This window comes from Tachysurus fulvidraco, chromosome 2 (assembly GCF_022655615.1).
Source record: "Tachysurus fulvidraco isolate hzauxx_2018 chromosome 2, HZAU_PFXX_2.0, whole genome shotgun sequence".
NCBI classification, from domain to species: Eukaryota; Metazoa; Chordata; class Actinopteri; order Siluriformes; family Bagridae; genus Tachysurus; species Tachysurus fulvidraco.
Genome location: NC_062519.1, coordinates 8989667 through 9009534, shown reverse-complemented (window position 1 = coordinate 9009534; position 19868 = coordinate 8989667). Strand labels below are relative to the sequence as shown.

At 37.0% G+C, this 19868-nt stretch overlaps 1 protein-coding gene across 12 annotated transcripts in view; it reads left to right on the top strand.

The window, feature by feature from the left end:
• The window catches only part of atp2b2 (ATPase plasma membrane Ca2+ transporting 2), a 159450-nt gene that overhangs the window by 123902 nt on the left and 15680 nt on the right, over positions 1-19868 (top strand). For 10 of the 12 annotated variants that reach the window (XM_027165455.2, XM_027165456.2, XM_027165458.2 and 7 more), the window contains 8 exons: positions 3541-3582; positions 6801-6965; positions 7398-7612; positions 7775-8017; positions 13941-14182; positions 14456-14690; positions 15984-16163; positions 19188-19275. In XM_027165455.2, coding sequence (XP_027021256.1) covers positions 3541-3582; positions 6801-6965; positions 7398-7612; positions 7775-8017; positions 13941-14182; positions 14456-14690; positions 15984-16163; positions 19188-19275 — 1410 coding nt within the window. The remainder of the gene's footprint in view (positions 1-3540; positions 3583-6800; positions 6966-7397; positions 7613-7774; positions 8018-13940; positions 14183-14455; positions 14691-15983; positions 16164-19187; positions 19276-19868) is intronic. The other 2 variants (XM_047809995.1, XM_047809999.1) reach the window with 1 other exon arrangement.

Genomic DNA, 19868 nt, shown 5'->3' with positions numbered 1-19868 from the left:
TGAATACAAATATTCCAGTAAAGGAGGAACTTTGGCAGCAAGCTAAATATGAATCAGATTCACTCTGATAGATGAGTCGAATCAGGTGCAGACTTGTGGGTACAGGACTTACCGTACATTGCTTAGAGGAGTGCTATTTATTTTATTTATCTATGGAAAATGTAGCTTTGGTGAATTTGCTGAGGGACAAGTGTGGGTCAACAAAGCCAGAGCCTGAAAAATGCTGAGTGAGCTCGACTGCCTGTCACTGAGGTACAGAAAAAAAAGTATTGTCTTCTTCTTAGACTATAGATTATATTTAACTTTATTGACATTGCGCAATGTACAGGTGCAGGGGAAATAATATGCAATTAGCATCTAACCAGAAATACAATAAGACTGAGTGTAAAGTTACGGGGTCGGGAATCAGAGACCCAGATCAATGCGATATATCAAATATATCAAACAAAACAAACAAACCAAAAAAAAAAAAACACAATCAAAATATTTAGTAACAAAATGTAATTGCAAATGCGAGAAATAATATCACATATAACTATCTATTTTTTTAAATAGCTTAGGTCTGATTCATCTCCCTCTCAAAGATCAGATGACTAATAAAGATTAAGATTTTTGTTGTGAAAGATCTTTACCACAACAGTATTGGACCCAATATAAGCTACTTACAACAATGACATTAACTAAGCTATCTAGCTGGCTGTATTTATGTAACTAACCAATCAAAATATACACAAAAAATATATATTCATTTACAAATACACAAAATGTACAGTACTTAATACATATAAACAGATGCAAATTATGCAAGAAAGAAGAAGAACGTGGTGGAAAAGTCAGATGATAATGTTTTTGATTGGTTGAAGCTTAACTTAATCTCTGGCCTTGTAAACCTAGACTGCCTGTCACTCTGCCAAATCTGAAAAAAGTGCAATAGGGGTATGTGTAAGAGATTAGTTTACTGCCATTGTCAGTAAATTCTTATTATTTCTCACAATAGCAGTGAATAATATCAGTATTTTTTTACCATGGTACCTTTTTGAATGTATTTGTCAGTATGGTTAATACTATATAGTACATATAAATCATCATGTATCATGATATATGGCCATTCTGCAATGTGGGGTTTAATCTGATCCAGGTATTAGACTTCCGTTGGCATTAAAAGGCTTAAAAGAATGGAAGGACAAATACTGTACCGTAGGTCAGAAGCCAACAGAAATTTGGATTCTACAGTAAGTGTTGTTTACTGTTGTTTACAGTGAAAACTCTGTTTTAACTTGAGAATATATGAAGTAATAAAATTATATGGACAGAAGCAACACAATAAATATCTCCGTGAAGTCGTCAGTATTTATAACCAAAAAACTGAAGTATTTATGTTTAGGATGTAAAATTCTAGCTTGTACCTTATAACTGTCAAGTTTACAAGATAAAGCAGAAACCCATCCAAGTTGCTTGTTTATATGATCTCACATTTAATGATCTTCATTTAGTGTTAGAGAACTCATACCTTATCATTTAAAGCCAGTACTGTACCAGTACCTCTTCTTCCTCTAGTTGTGTCATGTCCAGTCTTGAGCAGATGCCAAAAATGTCTGTCAGCTGAAACCTTTGTTACTGAACCAAAACTTCCATTAAGGATGATGCTAGACAACCTCTAGCTGTACGCAATCATTGATGGTATATTTTTCATCCGTGCCATTTCTAAGCAATGAATTTAATATATGCTCCCAGTGCATTATGGGTAGCACATCCACTGAATGAGCGTTCTTAAATTGGGATGCTTCATAAAATGGCTGAGGTTGTAATGAGAGTAGGAAGTAGATATGACTAACATTTGAGACACATTCATACAAGAGCAAGCAAGAGTAAGTGAAATAACTTAGATTCAGTTAGTACTTAAGATTAAATTTGTTTTGGTTTGTCCTATCTTACTTTCCTCTTCCGTTCCTGAACATTTTTAGTGTTTAGTCTTCCTCCACTCTCGGTGTTGCATGGCCATCTTCTGGTCCGTCTCTCCTGCATGTCCTGTGTGGTTGTGTATTGTTGCTCTGTCCCTCATGGTTGTAATGTTTGCGTGTTTTATATGTCCATGGAATATCTGAAAAGCTTTTCCTGTGCAGTGGTCATAATGGAACAGTACATGTCCATGTTTAATGTAAAATCAGAAATAAGATAAAAGTGTAATTTCTATTCTTTTAGTACATACAAGCTCTCATTTTAAGACAAAATTCAGATATTCTGTGGCAAAAAAACCCCAAAGAAGTTATAAAACTTTAAACTCTTACAGAAAAACTTTTTCTCTGCCACTGAAAATTTGAGATCATGAAATTAGCCCTGTATTTTTAGATGAGTACCTGTACATATTTTCCCTTTTCACTGACACAGAGCCAGGTCTGGTTCAGAGAACCAATTCCAGAGGTTTTTATAATAAAGTCTGATGAGGATCACTGTGTGGAACTGATCGTTACTGTTCATAGATTATTATACCTAATAACAGTTAGGTTTTGCGCCTCTATTACCTCTCAATGCTGAACTGCCTTATTCTGGATATTAAAACTAATAGTTTCCATAGCGTCACTCTAACTGACAGGATGAGAAGATTGGCTCCTCGTCCTGAGTGCTTGGTTTATTACAGTAGGTGATCTTTGAGTACTGACAATGTGGTTGTGTCTGGATATAAATTCGGACTTTCTTGCTAAAGGATTGCGTTTTAGACATTCACACTGCACCTGAATTTAGATGCTGTTATGTATTTATTGATCTAGAAAATAATAAACGGACAGCTATTTATACTACCCAGCCATTGGTTTTATTCTAGTGTCTAACTACCCAAAGGAATTATTGCTTATATTGACAACTTTTTAACCTTGCCAGTTAATCAGTTGCCAGTAAATTGTTTATTTCTCAGACTGCTGGTTTATCGATTAGACAGATAACGTGATGGTAATTGATCATATTTGGTCAATCGCATGTTTATCAATACTGTAGATATGGCCGCTGTATAGACGTGTATATGACCGCTATGTGACTCCACATGACCTTTCTCTAAGCAGTGTAGTCCACCATGTGAGCGATTTCAGCCAGTGGAACATGTTCTATAACATCAGACAGGACCAAATTTTACATTTTTTTTATTCATTTATTTATTTATTGTCAGTGGAGATTAGTTGGTTTTGGTTCAGACAGTGGCTCCATGTCGGTGAAAAAGTACTATAAGACATTTTCTGCAAAAGAAAACCAAATGTGCACCAACATTTAGCCCTAAACCAGAACAGTTGGTGCTTTTAAATTTGGTACTTTGAATATTTTTATGTTATTTTAAACATCAGTTGGCAGATCCATCACGTAAAAAAACGTCAATACATCATAATGATACAACTGTGTGTTATGTATGTTACTGTCACTGAGATGTTGACGAAATGTTCATCTTCTGTCTTCCTTTTTTATTTTTGATTTCACTGTTGCGTCCCTGTGATGGATGTTTTATTGTCTGCTCTGTATTATTTTTGTTCCGTGTCTCGTATGTCTCCATCGTAGGTAAAATGCAGGATGGAAATATGGAGAACAACCAGACCAAAGGTAACCTATTTTCACTTTGAGCTCCTCTCACAAACTGGTTTATTTCCTCTTTTTATCCCCACCCACTACCGCTGTTGTTGCCACCCATTAACCAGATGTGTGTTTTCAGTGTTGTCGCTACTCATTCTGTCTGCTTCTTCTTCAGAGTGTGCCAAGATCGCTTGATTATCTCAGTGATCAGTTCTTCTGTCTCACTCTGTCTGAAACTGGATTTATTCTACAGCTTTCTCTCTTTCTTTAGTCATAAAGTACTATAATGTACAAGGCATATTTCATACTTCTGAAACGACGGTAGTGGAAATAATATCCATCCGAATGGAATCAATAACTGTCTGAGCGTTCAAGAAGGTGTCCGTATAAATAGGTACTAAGAAGGAGAAATAAAACATTTGTATATAAGGATAACTAAATAATGTATGGAATATTTACAGTTCTTTTTAGTAGAATCATTGAAAATAAAGTTTATGCTTAAATGACCTTCTTTATGATTGCCATCAGGACGCTTTGACATATTTACATTCACATTTGTTCACTTGCCAGATGCTTTTATCCAAAGCAAAGCACAGAGGCATTTGCCAAAACAGTATAAGTAATTTATTACAAATTCACACAGTTATACTTCTGTACTCATTAAAACCAAAATATGTTTGGTCTCTGAAGTTTGTTTTATTTCTACGCTGGTTATACAAAGGCATACAGCATAAAGTCAGAGATTTATATAGCTATTAGTTCTATAATTGAAACTAGCATTCTCTCACTTATAAAAGTTTCTTCCATATCCCTAGATATCCCTAGATATTTCTTCAGATAATTATATAGACAATATTTACAATCAGTTTTGTATATTAATATTTGTTAGTTTTTGTGCCTGGTGGTCCAGAGGCACTCTCACCATCATGGTCCAGGTTTGATTCATGGACAGAAAACTGACCCCACCAGTAAGGGGTTAATTCGTGGTCCAGCGCTTGTTCCAAAGCCATTCATAGCATTTTGGCAGACCTTACCCAGAGTGATTTACATTTTATCTCATTTTATACAACTGAGAAATTGAAGGTTAAGGGCCTTGCTCAGGGGCCCAGCGGTGACAGCTTGGTGGACCTGGGATTTAAACTTGCAACCTTTCAATCAGTAGTCCAACACCTTACCCACTGAGCTACCACATCCCCCAAAATCTGTATAAAATGGGAGAGTTGTGTCAGGAAACATATCCGAAGTAAAAACCTGTGCCAATCTCAAAATGTGCGGATCGGTTCAACCGCTATGGAGACCTGGAACATAGAGCAGCTGAAGTACAACGACAACATGTTTATGATTATTTTATACTTTATGGAACGTGTGAGACATTGCCTTTTGTGGGGAGTTGATATGGAAATTATTTAGACATACGATTATTCTAGTACAGAACACTGTCGAACTAGTAAAAAACTAAATATGCACATTTCAGACACCAAATAGGTCTTGGATGACTGACTACTGTACATTACAAGTAAAGAAATGTTTAAAGAAGTGATACAGCATTTCATTTGAATTATTGCTTTATGAAGCAAAGTCAATGCCAAGCGTAGACCATCCATGTCAAGCGCAAGACAGTTGTAGAGACATTTTGTACAGATCATATTAAAAATGAGTTTAGCCTAGAAAGCTCGTACATACAGTACTATTCTTTTGATTTTTCTGAAACTCCAGCACATTTTTCTTATATTGCTGTTTACTTTAATATAGTGATGCTTTACAGTGGCATACACGGTCAGAGGAAAATGTACTGTACATTAAGTACATTATGTAAGTAGTGTAAATATTAACCTCAGAGAGATTTTTTATACTATTCAGGCAAATGTTTGTGGACACCTGATGATCAGAGATGAACGTAGATCTTCTGAAGGCTGTTGCCACAATATTGAAGACACATAATTGTCTAGAATATATTTTAATGCTTGAGCGTTAAGATTTCAGTTCAGTGGAACTAAGAGAAACTATAAAGACATGGATTAACAAAACTGAAGCGGAAGTTCTTGAGTGTCCTGTACCCTGACCTCAACCCTGCTGAAAACCTTTGGGATGAACTGAAACACTGAGTCTCTGAACTCACTAATGCTCCACACCGCATGCTACAAGTGTATTTGGACGCCTTATAACAGCAAACAATGACTTAATATGAAATGGGACGTTCAACAAGTACATATGGGTGTGATTATGAGGTGTTCACATACTTTTGGCCATACAGTATACAGTATATTAACTGAGTTTGCATACACTTTCTCAGACTTTCAAAGAGTGTATTATAAAGTTAGGATAGTTGGTAACATATATCGTGTTTACCTTTTGAAGACTGACTGACATTCAGTTTGTTTTGTTTTGACTGATGCATATCTGTACTCCAATGAAGTAAGCTTGGGAATTTTGCTTCCTGCTTTCAGAAGCCACTTTCTTAATCTTTCAAGTTTTCTAATCTCATTTTAAGCGATCAGTGTCAAGTTTTATTAAAAGTTCTTTCTTGTATTTCCTGGCAATGTAGCCTATATGAGCATTATCTATATTACTACAGATATTGACTATGTTATATATTCTTTAAAGAAATGGATTGGCGACAAAACAAATGAATACAATGTTCAATGTCTCTATTTATACTCAGTCAAGTCATGTTTTTGCCTTTGGAGTGATTATGGAGTGTGTGTAAATCTTTTGGGAAAGATAGTCTTTCATTAGATACATTTTCCTCATAGTTAAAGAGTAAAACTTTAAAAACAAACATAAGATAACAAAAATGTGCCTTGGCTGAATAACCACATGGGAAAACTGGGTAAACTTTTTTTTTTCTTCATTAAACAGTTTTGCTTATTAATTTGCTTTAAAATTAAAATCGAAAGAACGATCGTGTCCCGTTCATTGAAATTAAAATCGGTGCTTCGGTTCCATGCAATTAAATCCACTCTTTATTAATTTATCAAATTAATCAAAAAAAGATATCAGCTGTACCTGTAAGTTCTGATTGTATTATTTTAATTGAATTCTTTTTTTTTTTTTTCTGACAAGAATGAAAAATGGGTGACTCTTTGAATCATGGTCTACATTACTTATTAAGGTCTGGTACATGCTGCCTGTAAGTGGCTGCAGTAAGCAGCATGCGCTGGTTCTAATAATCGGGAAAGCTGTGACTCAGCGCTTCTGAGATCAGTCTGACCTTCGCAGTGATGTTTCATCCTCTCTGATTATTACAGTGAAGAAGCAGGACGGAGCAGCGGCGATGGAGATGCAGCCGCTGAAAAGTGCCGAGGGCGGAGAAGCTGATGACAAGGAGAAAAAAAAATCCAACGTGTCAAAAAAAGAGAAGTCTGTTCTACAGGGCAAGCTGACAAAGCTGGCTGTGCAGATTGGCAAAGCAGGTGCCTTTCCTGTCTTACAGATACAATGAATTGAGTCGCTTCTTTTTTTAGCGACCCACTTAACACCACGGTGGGCTCTAAGAGTGGTTAATGGGGTTCATTTAAAAAGTGGAATTTATATCATAAATTGAAATATTTTTATAAAGCTAATATTTCACCAGCAACCAGTTAGTATTACATAATACAGCTATTACATAATACACCTAAATATTCAATTCATTTTATTTGTTGCAATTTTCTACGCTGCATTTAATATACAAACACCTCTAACACACATAGATGTCATCTCCTAACAAGGGATATTGATCTTATTGTCTTTATTTTTGGACTTACGTACATAGATACTTCATTTGTAAGCTCCAGTTGTAGCTAATAATGCTGTATAAGTATTAGCTGATTGTTCACACAGTACACAACATTTTGCTCCTTCAGGTTTGGTGATGTCTGCCATCACGGTCATCATCCTGGTGCTCTACTTTGCCATTGACAACTTTGTGCTCCAGAAGAGGCCTTGGCTTCCTGAGTGCACTCCTATTTACATTCAGTATTTTGTGAAATTCTTCATCATTGGTGTCACAGTGCTTGTGGTTGCTGTTCCTGAAGGCCTTCCCCTGGCTGTTACGATCTCTTTGGCCTACTCTGTCAAGGTATGACATGCATTTGTTTACAGATTTTCCTCAGTATACATGGGGAATGTGGGGATTATTTGCAGGTTATACATATATGTAGCATGAGAAAATGCATTTTGCTTTTGTTCAAAATCATCGATTTTGATTTTAATCGATTTGCCATTGCACTTTTGTTTGTAGAAAATGATGAAGGATAATAACTTGGTACGCCATCTGGATGCCTGCGAGACCATGGGCAATGCCACTGCAATCTGCTCAGATAAAACAGGCACATTGACCACTAACAGGATGACAGCGGTGCAGCTGTACGTCGCCGACGTTCATTATAAAACCATCCCAGACCCGAGTTCAATCCCAGCAAAAACTCTTGACTATCTGGTCAACGCAATAGCCATCAACAGTGCTTATACTACCAAAATTCTGGTAAGATCCACATCTGTCACGCAGAGTGTTTTAAAATCAAACCAATACATGTTCTAATGACAATGATAAATCAATTCATTCATTACAGATGCACCTATAACTTTATCTAGAAATCCAGATTCATTATACACATGGGGATGCCTTCTAGCCTGTGCACCTTCTCCCATTCCTTATGCTGCATCTTCTGTATTTGCATATTCGAACATGATTGGCTGTTACGTTGTATGATGCAATAACATTAAAGTTTCAGCTGCTCAAAAAAAATTTTGAAAACATTTTTGTTGCGATTTAACTAATTTATCCGAACATTTTTGGAAATTGCAATTGATTAACGTAAATTGTTTTAGTGTTTATTTTTGTAAAATGAAATTATAAAAATAAAGAGTATAAACCTAAATGATAGACCAAATATACAATAAATGTAGGATTATTCACTTTTATTTTAACTCACTTCAGTTCATTGCAGTGAGTTTATGGAGTTATGCTGTACATGTTTGAGCCAAGGTCGACTGAGAGAGCTGCAGGGTTGTCACCAGGAGGCATCTGATATGTCTATATGGTAGACCAGATGGTGTATAAAGATGGAGTCATGCTCTCAGTCAGTCTGACAGTATCAACTTTTTGGTTTTGAACCGAATGAATTTGGTGAAAACCTCCAATAACAATGATGGGAAAATATCACAAATATCGCTTATCTTAAGTATCTAGTTCTAAAATTTTGTGATTATAGAAATTAGAAAATAATATTTCACTTGAAGGTCTCATACATTGTGGCCTGCTAAGAAAAAGACACACTGTGCGGTCTTCAAGCTCCCAGCTGGACCACAGCAGGATGTTTAATACTCTCTTAATAAGTCAAAACTGGTTGAATTCCTGCAGGCACAAACACTAATGCTAAAATGAGATCATTTGAACCGCTGTCCCTTGATGTATTGCAAATGAAGCCGCACATTAATTAATCCGTCTCAGAATCGCGTTCGAAAGGCAAAATGAATGTGCTCTGAATTAGAAAAAGCTTCAAGCAGTAAAATGTAGAATCGCTTGTATCTCTTGCTCCACACACACAGAAAGTCTTGTTAACATGGGAGATGTCCGGCACATGGCAGCCCTCACACCAGACAGTGCTAATTGGAATCATCGCTTTCCAGCCATCTGCTTTGCAATTTAGAGTTGCATATTTTGTCATGGGAGACTGAGGTTTGTTACAACAGAGTTTTTTTTTTCTATCTGTTCGGTGGTTTCAGGTTTCAGATTACCCTTTGATTTTTCCCTTCATAATGTAACTTTTGTGATACTGGTTCATTAAGAGATCACATGTCTGATCTGATCTCTTGTGTGTTCTTTATTCGTTTATCTCTCGCTCCGTTTGTGCGTCTGGACTCAAATCTCGAGAGCTTTGATCCATAGACTCAGCCGTAGTACAGAATACATTTTAGCCACTTAAAAAAGACATTAACTGTAGCTTCAAGGTGATCAGACGATCTATACCTTGTGCCCTATGTATAATTCCCTTTGGATTGAGGCAGTATAGAAGCTCGAAAGCAGATCTTTCTGAGTCGCCCTCGCAGCAGGATAAAAAGACTTACATAACACATCTCTGGTGAGAAACAGAGAGATGAGAAAGCTTTGGAAAAAAAAAACACACAACAAGAATACTTTGATATTCATATCATATCAGCTGCATGCTTAATTCAGGCTGCAGTCAGCAAAAGCTTTTTGGCTTCCTCCTTAGAGAGATTACGAGTCTTAAATGACTTTATGTAATCAGTACATGGCCTGCTCTTCACCCAGCAGCCTGTGCTCCATTTATACCCCATTTGCTGTCCCCTATTATAATGCCAAACAAAGAGGTGTATCTGTCATATAAATTAAACAATCTAATTCCTACACAATACCAATGACACAAGACCCGAAGGCCAATTCATTAAAATAAATATCTCCAACAGCGCTATAACCAATGCAAACATCAATTAGCCAAACAATGGTGACTCATCCATATTCCATACTTTCTGCCTCCATCTTTCCATCCCTTTTGATTTGCCAATTATACATGGTGGAGATTTTAATGCAATTGTTAACCCTTATCTCGACAGAATGTTTAAATCATACAACACAATGAAATGGCAATTAAAACAATTAAATAATTAGTGTTTGAAAAATTGTCCTTAAACAGCCAACTACTGAAGAATTTACATTCCAGCTAGCACCTCATCACTCAGACTTCCGCATGTACTTGACTCTTTTTTTTAGAAAATTAGTAAAAAAAAAAAAAAAAACAGTAAAAAATTGAAAGCTGCTAAGCTTTTTTTTTTTTTTTGACAGATTCTAACAGATTCAAGATCTTTGTCATATGCACCTAGATACAGTACAATAAAATTCTTACTTTGTTTTTAACTCACGAGAACAAAGGGGTTGAATGGCAACAAACATTAAAATTGTGATAAATGTAAGACAAAAGAGATAAAAACAAATACTGTAGTACCAAAAACAGATTACAATGTAAGAGTATTCAGTAGAAAGAATTTGTAAAAACCGTTTCCATTGTGCGTTCTAGTGCAAGTATGCAATTAAAGTGATAAGTATACAATTAAAGTGACAATATTTTTAAAGTGAAAAGTGACAATTGTAGTGTAATGTAATGTGTAAGGTTGTCAGAGCTTCCTAGTCCAGTTAATATGAAGTTGGGTAAGATAGTCTTTTGTAAAAATGTAGATAATAGCAGATAATCCCAAATAACAAGAGAACATTTCAATACAGAGAAATTATTTACAATTTAAAAAGCTATGAAGAAGTTTGTGTATAGTCTTCAATTTGGAAAATGAATTACTAGCATCATTAAATAAAATAAAAATAAAACAAGAAAAACAATCCTGATTATGAGTTAATGTTAAGAAACGTAACAATTGACCACATATGTCCATACAGTCTCTCAAAGATCAGAGATTTGCAGGTTTGCATCCCAACCAAGTAGGACCTACGCCTTATTCCACCTGTTTAATCTGTTCATCTTGGCCTTCAACTCGCTAGCAGGTGTGGCTCCTGCTTTGTTGGAATGAAAATCCCTAACCACATTGGCTTTTTGCACATGGAATTGGGCACCCTGTCATAGACGATGGCAAGTGAAATCTCTACATACCTCTAACTGTATTCCAGTTCTCCTTAAAATACTACTATTCCGGATAATTTCTTGATTTGCTGTCTAATGTAATTTACATATATAATTTAAAAGTTCTGCAGATCTCCATCAGGTAAGGCAGTGCTTTTCTGCCTAACAGTGCATAGAGATAAGCAGGCTTCTTGGCAGTGGCTTTCTTTTAGATCTAGTGTTCAGCTTGCAACAGTCAAGTCATTAATGTCTAACTTTAACCAATATTCTACAGTTGCCACTTAATATGTAAATAGCTTCACATTACTACTGGAAATCCCACTGAAGGTTCAACAGACATTTCGAATTGAAGATACTGTAAAGGTTGGAGATGCCGCTCTCATGCAAACACTGAATTTCCTGGTCTTTTGATCTCCAGTTGCCCCAGCCAGTGACCTTTGACTTGAAAGATCAGCTGAAACCCTGGTGTCACTCTAACAATACCTCATACATTTTTGATTCCCGACTAGGTGTATCTGTTCAGACACCTTGTGTTTTTAAATAGAGTGGCTCTTTAGGTCAATGGGCAAATGTTCCATTACCGTTTTCCATATGCATGTGCTTGTTGGTAAGTGATTTTTTAGGATTTTTTTTTGGGCTAAACTTATTGGTAGGTCTCTGGACCTCTGGAAAGACTAGTCATCTGGGCCTTCGGTGCATTGTCTGGTTTATCCATTGATTTGATGTTTTTGGCAGTCCACAGTATACGCAAGTTTTTTTTATTTTTCTCACTTTCAGCTTTCCAACTTTTGCATAAATAATTAGACTTAAAAAAACTGTTGTGCAGTGCTTGGATCTCACCAAGAATAGTTTATTATCCAATTTCTTGTCTGCTTGTAATTTCCTTTTTAATTATTGATCTAAGCAGGCTGAATTTGCTTTTTATTAAAAAAAGCTATAATATTGTAATGTAATAAACAATACTTTAATAGTAACAATCACATTAACTAGAAGATTACTACTCTAAGGATTTGAGCAACCTTTGACAAGTCAGGGCATTTCCAACAGCAGGTGTAGTGGGGTGTTCCAGGTATGCAGTGGTCAATACCTACCTAAAGTGGTCGAAGGAAGAATAACTGGCAAAGGGTTGAAGGTGCCAAAGCATCATCGATGTGCATGGGGTGTGAAGGTTAGTCCGTCTGGTCTGATCCCACAGAAGAGCTACTAGAGCAAAAATTGCTGAAAAACTGAATTCTGGCTCTGATAGAAAGCTGCACATGCTGCACATGCTGCACATGCTGTCTGCTCTTTGCACATGTTGTTCTTTCACATTTCAGTACGATTGCTGTTTTGCACAATTCATTACAATTCCAGTATTTCTAGAACACACAGTATTTACACTGGTCAGCGATGCTTTTGTATGTTGTCTTTTACGTATCGTCTTGTATTTTTTGTTTGTTTTTGTTCTGTTGTGTCATTTCACTTTGTACTGTGTACAATGACTTGACTTGTTGGAACAGTGCATCTCAGCTTGCAGTAGACTGGTCAAAGTGCCCATGCTGACCCCTGCCCTTAAGTGGAAATGTATATATATCTGTAGCAATACAAATTAAAAAAAAGTCTTATAGAGCTATAGACTCTACAGTCTGGATGACTGGAAATGGCTAATGATGCAAATTAGAGTTTTTTACTGTATAACTGTATGCAAGTGTTAGATTTATGGTGCTTGTACTAGATTGTAGAAACTGGTCATGTCTTGGTCTTCGTCCAAACAAATACACTGATTATTTATCGCACATAATAGTTGGCAAGAGTATAACGGATTGAAATGAATTTCTGCACATACAGTCGTGTAGTTCAATGGGTGCACTTACAAAAATACTTTTCTAGAAATAGCTAGCATGCAATGCCAAGTGCAAAAGTGCATGGAATCCAAAGGCGCTTCTTTTCACACTAAGCCCTGTGTCAAGGTGAAATCTCTCACTGTGTCACCTGGAAATCTGTCTTATATGTTGGGCAAAGTTGCTCATTCCGGCTGCAGCAGCACCATGTGGCTTGAGATTTTAGCCAACTATCACTCTTAGGTTCCTTATGCTCAGCAATTCTCATTCAAGCAAGTCGGGAGTTGGCGAAATGGCTGGTTTCTGTCCCTTCGAGTGCTGGTGATGGGACGATAATCAAAGAGGTGCTATGAAAATGACCTTATTGTGGAGAGCAGCACTGGAAAAGAGGAAGTAATGCTGCCAATTTTCGCTCTGCCATATGCCAAAGCTCGCAGGAGTGTGTGATGCCCGGGGAGAGGACAGACGTTCAGCCAGGCTCTGCATGCCAGATCCGATCTCTTCTAAATGTCCACACCTTCCTGTGGGACCCAATAGGGCTCTTGTGATCAAACAACAGGCTATTCAGTCTTAACCGTTTTAATTTAAATGTTTGTAGATGCTCTTGCTTTCAGTTTTTTTGTCTCTAGGGTGGTACTGTGTAATTATCGGTTTGTTTTTCTTAGACAAGGCAGCACTGCTGCTGGAACAATGAAGCATTTGCAGTTCTGTGACCTTGTGAATTGTCCTTACTGCTGGTTTAACAGTCATTTATCAATGCCCAAAGATTTGTATTGGGCTAAATTTATCCTAAGGCAATGCTTACTGTAGGTACTATATTTGAAATCTTTACTCTGTGCTTGACATTTCTCTGCAGTCAACCTAAGAAATGCCTTCAGTAAAGATTCCATGAAGATGTTACTATTATTTTTTTGTGTAATGCCAGTGCCGGCATTAGCCATCTCCATTACTCATTATGGGTTAGCTATCCAAACCATCTTGTGGTTCTTTATTTCAGCCCCCAGATAAGGAGGGAGGTCTGCCCAAACAGGTTGGGAACAAAACCGAGTGTGGCCTTTTAGGACTTGTGCAGGGACTAAAGCGGGATTACCAGGCCGTTCGGAACCAGATCCCCGAAGAGAAGCTGTATAAAGTCTACACCTTCAACTCGGTCAGGAAGTCCATGAGTACTGTGGTCAAACTTCCTGATGGAAGCTTTAGGATGTACAGCAAAGGAGCATCTGAGATTATCCTGAAAAAGCAAGTGGCTTCTGGTTTTCACATTCCTTTGTTTAGATTTTAGATTTTTTTAAAACAGATTTCATGATTATTTGCAATTTTCTCATACAAATTGTTTTGATTTTGATAAATTGAATACATAATCATATTTCTTCAATACATTAACTGTCTATTTGTGGAAAGGGGTTTTATGTTTGAAGCAGAAATTGTATACACAATGCTTGTTTTACTTGCTGAACAAGAATGCTGAAAGTTAGAATTCTAATTGATTTTAAATATTGGCCAATGCTCTAGGTGTAGTCGTATTCTAAATGAAGCAGGTGAGCCCCGGGTTTTTCGACCTCGAGACAGAGACGACATGGTGAAGAAGGTGATTGAACCCATGGCTTGTGATGGTCTCAGGACCATCTGTGTGGGTTACCGTGACTTTCCTGCTGATCCTGAGCCAAGTTGGGATGAAGAAAACATCATCCTGACTGACCTGACCGGAATCTGTGTGGTTGGAATTGAGGATCCTGTGCGACCAGAGGTGAGATTTTGGTGTAAAGTAATGGCTGGTTGTGTTGCTTTTTCAAAATTATTATTATTATTATTATTATTATTATTATTATTATTATTATTATTATTATTATTATTATCCGTCACACTGGGAGGAGGAAGACAGATCCAGATGCAGGATATCTTCATATAAACAGGGTTTAAAAAATAATTAATACAAAGAACAGGAACAAAGACGAAAAATAATGATTGTAATTTTTAGTTATATAGATCACACCACTCTCGCATAATTAGCTGTAAGACATATAGGATGTTAAATCAGATACAATGCACTATTTCTTATCACTATAAAGACTTTGCAAGTCTTTATATGCTGACATTTTCTGCTCAGACTCTAATTAGATATTTTAAACACAATGAAAGCCATAAAACCATTACATCTGATCTTTTTTTTTTTTCAAAATTTAATTCCAATCCCAACAATTGCTGAAAAAGAGTCTATTATAACTAGATATGCTAGATGTCACTGTTAAGTGACAGTGTAACTATGACAGCCATCAACACTGCAATACATATTACCTGCCCCATGCATGTGAGTGTGAGTGAGTGTGCACACAATAAGCTGTGTTAATTAACAAGGTGGAGAAAAGGGTCATTTATATATCAGTACGTTTCAGCAACTGTATTTATCATTATTAATGCAATGTGATTTTAGATGGAAAGAATCATTTTGACATTTAGCAAAAAAAAACATCTATTGCCATTCAAAATAAAATCAAATTAGTACAGTACATATACATAAAAATCAACCCAGCCATTTATTTATTTATTTATTTATTTATTTATTTATTCATTCATTCATTCATTCATTCATTCATTCATTCATTAACATGAATTAAGCCATTGTAAGGTAAAAAGCATTCATTTATTGAATCAAATATTTCCTAAAATATTCATCTACAGTCTACAGTCAATCATCAGGGTTGCCTTTATTCACTAATAAACCATCATCAGACTGATATCTGAGAATCTGTAAACAAATCCATTTCAGTTAAAGGTCTAAGGTTACCTGTCACCTTCCTCTTCCACTGTTAATTATTAATGAAGCTCTTCCTCTTCCATCTGCCTCTAATGAGTGGTCAGACCAAACATGAATAAAATTTACCAGGCAACAAAACTAATCCACTTAAATTCAAAAGGCCTTATAAAGAAGAAATTCAATTTTTTTTACATAGTCCCTAGGTTATGTACAATTGTTCATATACCATCCTTCATTGGTAAAATTCTCTTAATTCTGAAACAGTTGCCTACTTTATTCCTGCAGGTGCCAGAAGCTATTCGTAAGTGTCAGCGTGCTGGCATCACTGTGCGAATGGTTACTGGTGACAACATCAACACTGCCAGAGCCATCGCCATCAAGTGTGGCATCATCCACCCTGGAGAGGACTTTCTGTGCATTGATGGCAAAGAATTCAACAGAAGGATTCGTAATGAAAAAGGAGAGGTACTGCATGTTCAGAACTAAGACAGACACACAAAATGTGTGTGTGTGTGTGTGTGTGTGTGTGTGTGTGTGTGTGTGTGTGTGTGTGTGTGTGTGTGTGTGTGTGTGTGTGTGTGTTTGAACAGACCCTCCTTTCGAGATAGTGCTCTATATTGACACATAGAGTGCTTCAGGCTAGTGTTAATGTCAAACTTATTTATACACCACCACAAGATCATTAAATCTGAACTAGCTGACATTGTGTGACTCAATAAATTATATCTGTAAGAATCGTATAAAAGAGTGGGACTAAAATCAGATGCAATACTGGAGCAAAACAATCCTTCAGTTTGGGATGGAAATCCCCCACCCCATTGTCTTGGACATTGGTCTGCAACACAAAAGGGGGAAGGATACATCAGGCAAGTGAAGCAGGAAGCAGGAGATACTATCATTTGTGGGATCCCCAATGATCTAAGTAGAACCCCAGGTACTGTACTATACCTCCATGCTTCCATTCGCATACATCTCGAGGGCTTTAGAAGCTGTCAAGGGCTTGCCCAAGGATGTGAGCTTTCCCAGCCATGCTACATATGACACTAACAACCATTTCTCTAAATAGGTTTTTAGCATATGCACAGTGGGGCAATAGAATTTGGTCCATTAGTCATGGGAAAGTAGCCAGAACTCCAAAGAGCCCAAAGTGTGACAAATTGCTGCAGACAAATGGGAGAAAATCATTTCTCTTAGACTTTGACAAGACTACCTGACCAAAGTCCTTGACCAAATTCAGGGTTGTATAAAAATAATCCATGCCCAGCCATTCCAAGACTTTGTTAATACAAGGCATTGGAAACAGCAAACAGCTTAAACATTGTGGATATCCATGCAGAAATGGTTTGCCCTGGCTGGCTTGGGCTCAGGCCACACAATGTGACTGTTCCAGTCACTGTAGGACTCTCTATTTCTTTAATCTTTAGCATTTCCACCTATTCATGTTCAGGCAATATAATAGCCTGCACACAACCACACTGGAGGGAGTCTCTATATTCTATTAGGTCAGCATAGGGGACTAGAGAAAACACCCCATAAAATTGACCTGAAATTTAATGACCTACTCTTTGGTACAGTAACAGATGGTCTCCAATGTCCCTTTTCCACCAAGGCAGTTTGAGTGCTGGTTCAGATTGGCCTAATTTAAAATCAATTTTTTCTTTTTCGACACCTAAAGCACCGGCTCTGAACCAGGAAAAGTGGTTCTTAAGTAGCACCAAAACATTGCTGGTCTAGACTTACTGTGAGAACCGCTTGCGTCAGGAGCTGGGGGCGAGATTACTGTAAATAACAAGACAAAAAAACATAATTATCGCCATTTTAAATAATCTTAAACAAGGATTCGCCACTTTTGGATGCCAATCTAGGTTCGCAAAGCCATGAGCATTAACAGTAAAGCAACATCCGCCATTGTTGTGTTTGTGTTTGCCGCTGCTACGCCTACACTGCTGTATAACGTTGTATTCAGTGACGTAAGTCTTGGCTCTGTGATGGCTCTTTAGCCGTCTCTAGCAAACCGGTTCTTAGAAGTCTCGCCAGTGGGACCAACTTTGAACCAGCACCAGCACTAGCTCTGAACCAGCACCCGGTTCTTTCTGCTGGAAATGGGGCACAAGTGGTTTTAGGTTGGGACCTGATGCTTCTGAATGCTCTCATTCCAACTCATGTCTCTCTGCCATGGCCAGGGACAAAAAAGCCTGCCTATCTTCAGTGATTTAGAAGATTGAGGTAGTGGTAAATCTTCCATGTGTATCTCTTTCCCTACATGTGAACTTGATGGGTCTGTGCCAATTGAAGAGTCATTTTAAGATGGCTAGGGCAGAGAGGTTATATGAGTCCTGGTGGAAGTAGTCTGGGGAGAGACCTCATTTTTACTACATATTTGACCATAAACCCAGCTTTCTTTATTATGTTCAACACTCCATGGGGCTTATTTCTGTATAATATCTTGAAATGAGAAAGTCCTCTGGTGGTCTAGGGCACCTCCCAGACCACAAATATGGTGATTTACCACAGAGGCACTGTTTCATGATACGTCACATGGTTCTTGAGGACTTAAATGAAGCCATGCCCCGTGCTGTCCCAATGTGCCAAAGGCAGCTGTCCTACAACTCTCTCACTTTCTCCTTTGTGGTCACAGTCACACAGTGTTTTTACACCACCCTCCTTGTTCACTCCATGTAGTCCATCACTAACTGTACAAACCCGTTTAATGTTCTTGACTCATATACTTTGGCACTTATATTTTCTTTGGCACAAATCATATGTATACATGTTACGGTGAATACACCTCAACTTCACCTCCCTCTGCTTTGTCTCGAAATCATGATCCGATGGATCATGCCCTGGCTGTCTGCGGTCCCAGCTGACTTGCTCTTGCCTCGTTCCAGCTCTCGGTTGTGGATCAACGGTGGCACTCTGGGCAAGAGAGTGGAGAAATAAAATAGACACAGTGCCAGAAATAAACCTGATCTATTGAGCATGTGTAAATTTTAACCTAACGTTAAATTTAGGCTGTTATTGTCTTCAATTCATTCAGTGCACTTTATATTTATTTAATACATAATACATTAGCAGAACCATTACAGGTGTAAAGATTCCTCTTCTGAGATCAATCTCGCTTATGTACAGTATAAAGCAATTCAATTATTTATTTATTTTAGCAATATGAATTATATAAATTATTTTGTGTTAAAGTTTTTGCTAAACCCTGCACCAGACTTTGAATTTGGAGGACCAAAGCAATTCAGTGAATCTTATTCAAACACCCTTAATAATTACTGAGCAAAAGAATGACATTGTTCTGCCATAACTCAGTTTTCTAGCATCCTCGTACTGTACGAGTAATATTCTAATTACACCCACGTTCGTACTAACAAGTAAAGACTGTAACACTATGATGATGACTTTAGGTACTCAGGATTGTGTTTCACTTACACTTGCAGGGAATCAGACTTCCCTAATAGCTTATTGTGTGCGTGTCATCTGTAGGTTGAACAAGAGCGCATTGATAAAGTTTGGCCTAAGCTGCGAGTGTTAGCCCGGTCTTCTCCAACGGATAAACACACACTTGTTAAAGGTGAGAAAATCTGCATTATCTGTTAATTATATTAAAATGTTCTGTTTTTTTTTTTTTTGTTTTATCATTTTAATTAGATAAAATAAAGAATGACCAACATCGTTCTATTTTATATTCAAATATATTTTATATTTCACTTTAGAAAAGCTTTTTTTGAGTTAATTTATATACGGTAAATAATAAGTACTGACTGTCAGGGAAGAACGACTGACTGAACATGCTTTTTTAAATTTTCATTTATTAAAAATGCTATTGATTTAAATTTTCCCTGCAAACACTCTTATGCCTGAACCATAGGAGTAACCATAAAGCCCAGAATTTGTACTGTATGTTAACAAAGAAATGAATACGTAAGTGAACCGGTGTTGCTAATTTTCTAAACCAAGTAATGAACACCTGTGTTAGTTATTCAAGGACTTAATGAATATGTCTTTGCAACTTAATAGGCAGAATTCGTAATTAAGGCTCGAGTATTTACATGCCAATGTTGACAAACACTACTGTAAAGCTGATTATTAAATCTCAGTGACATTTTATCATTCAGTTTATGTGCGCTTATTTTAAGTGTTGATGGAATAAACAGGTAATTTTTT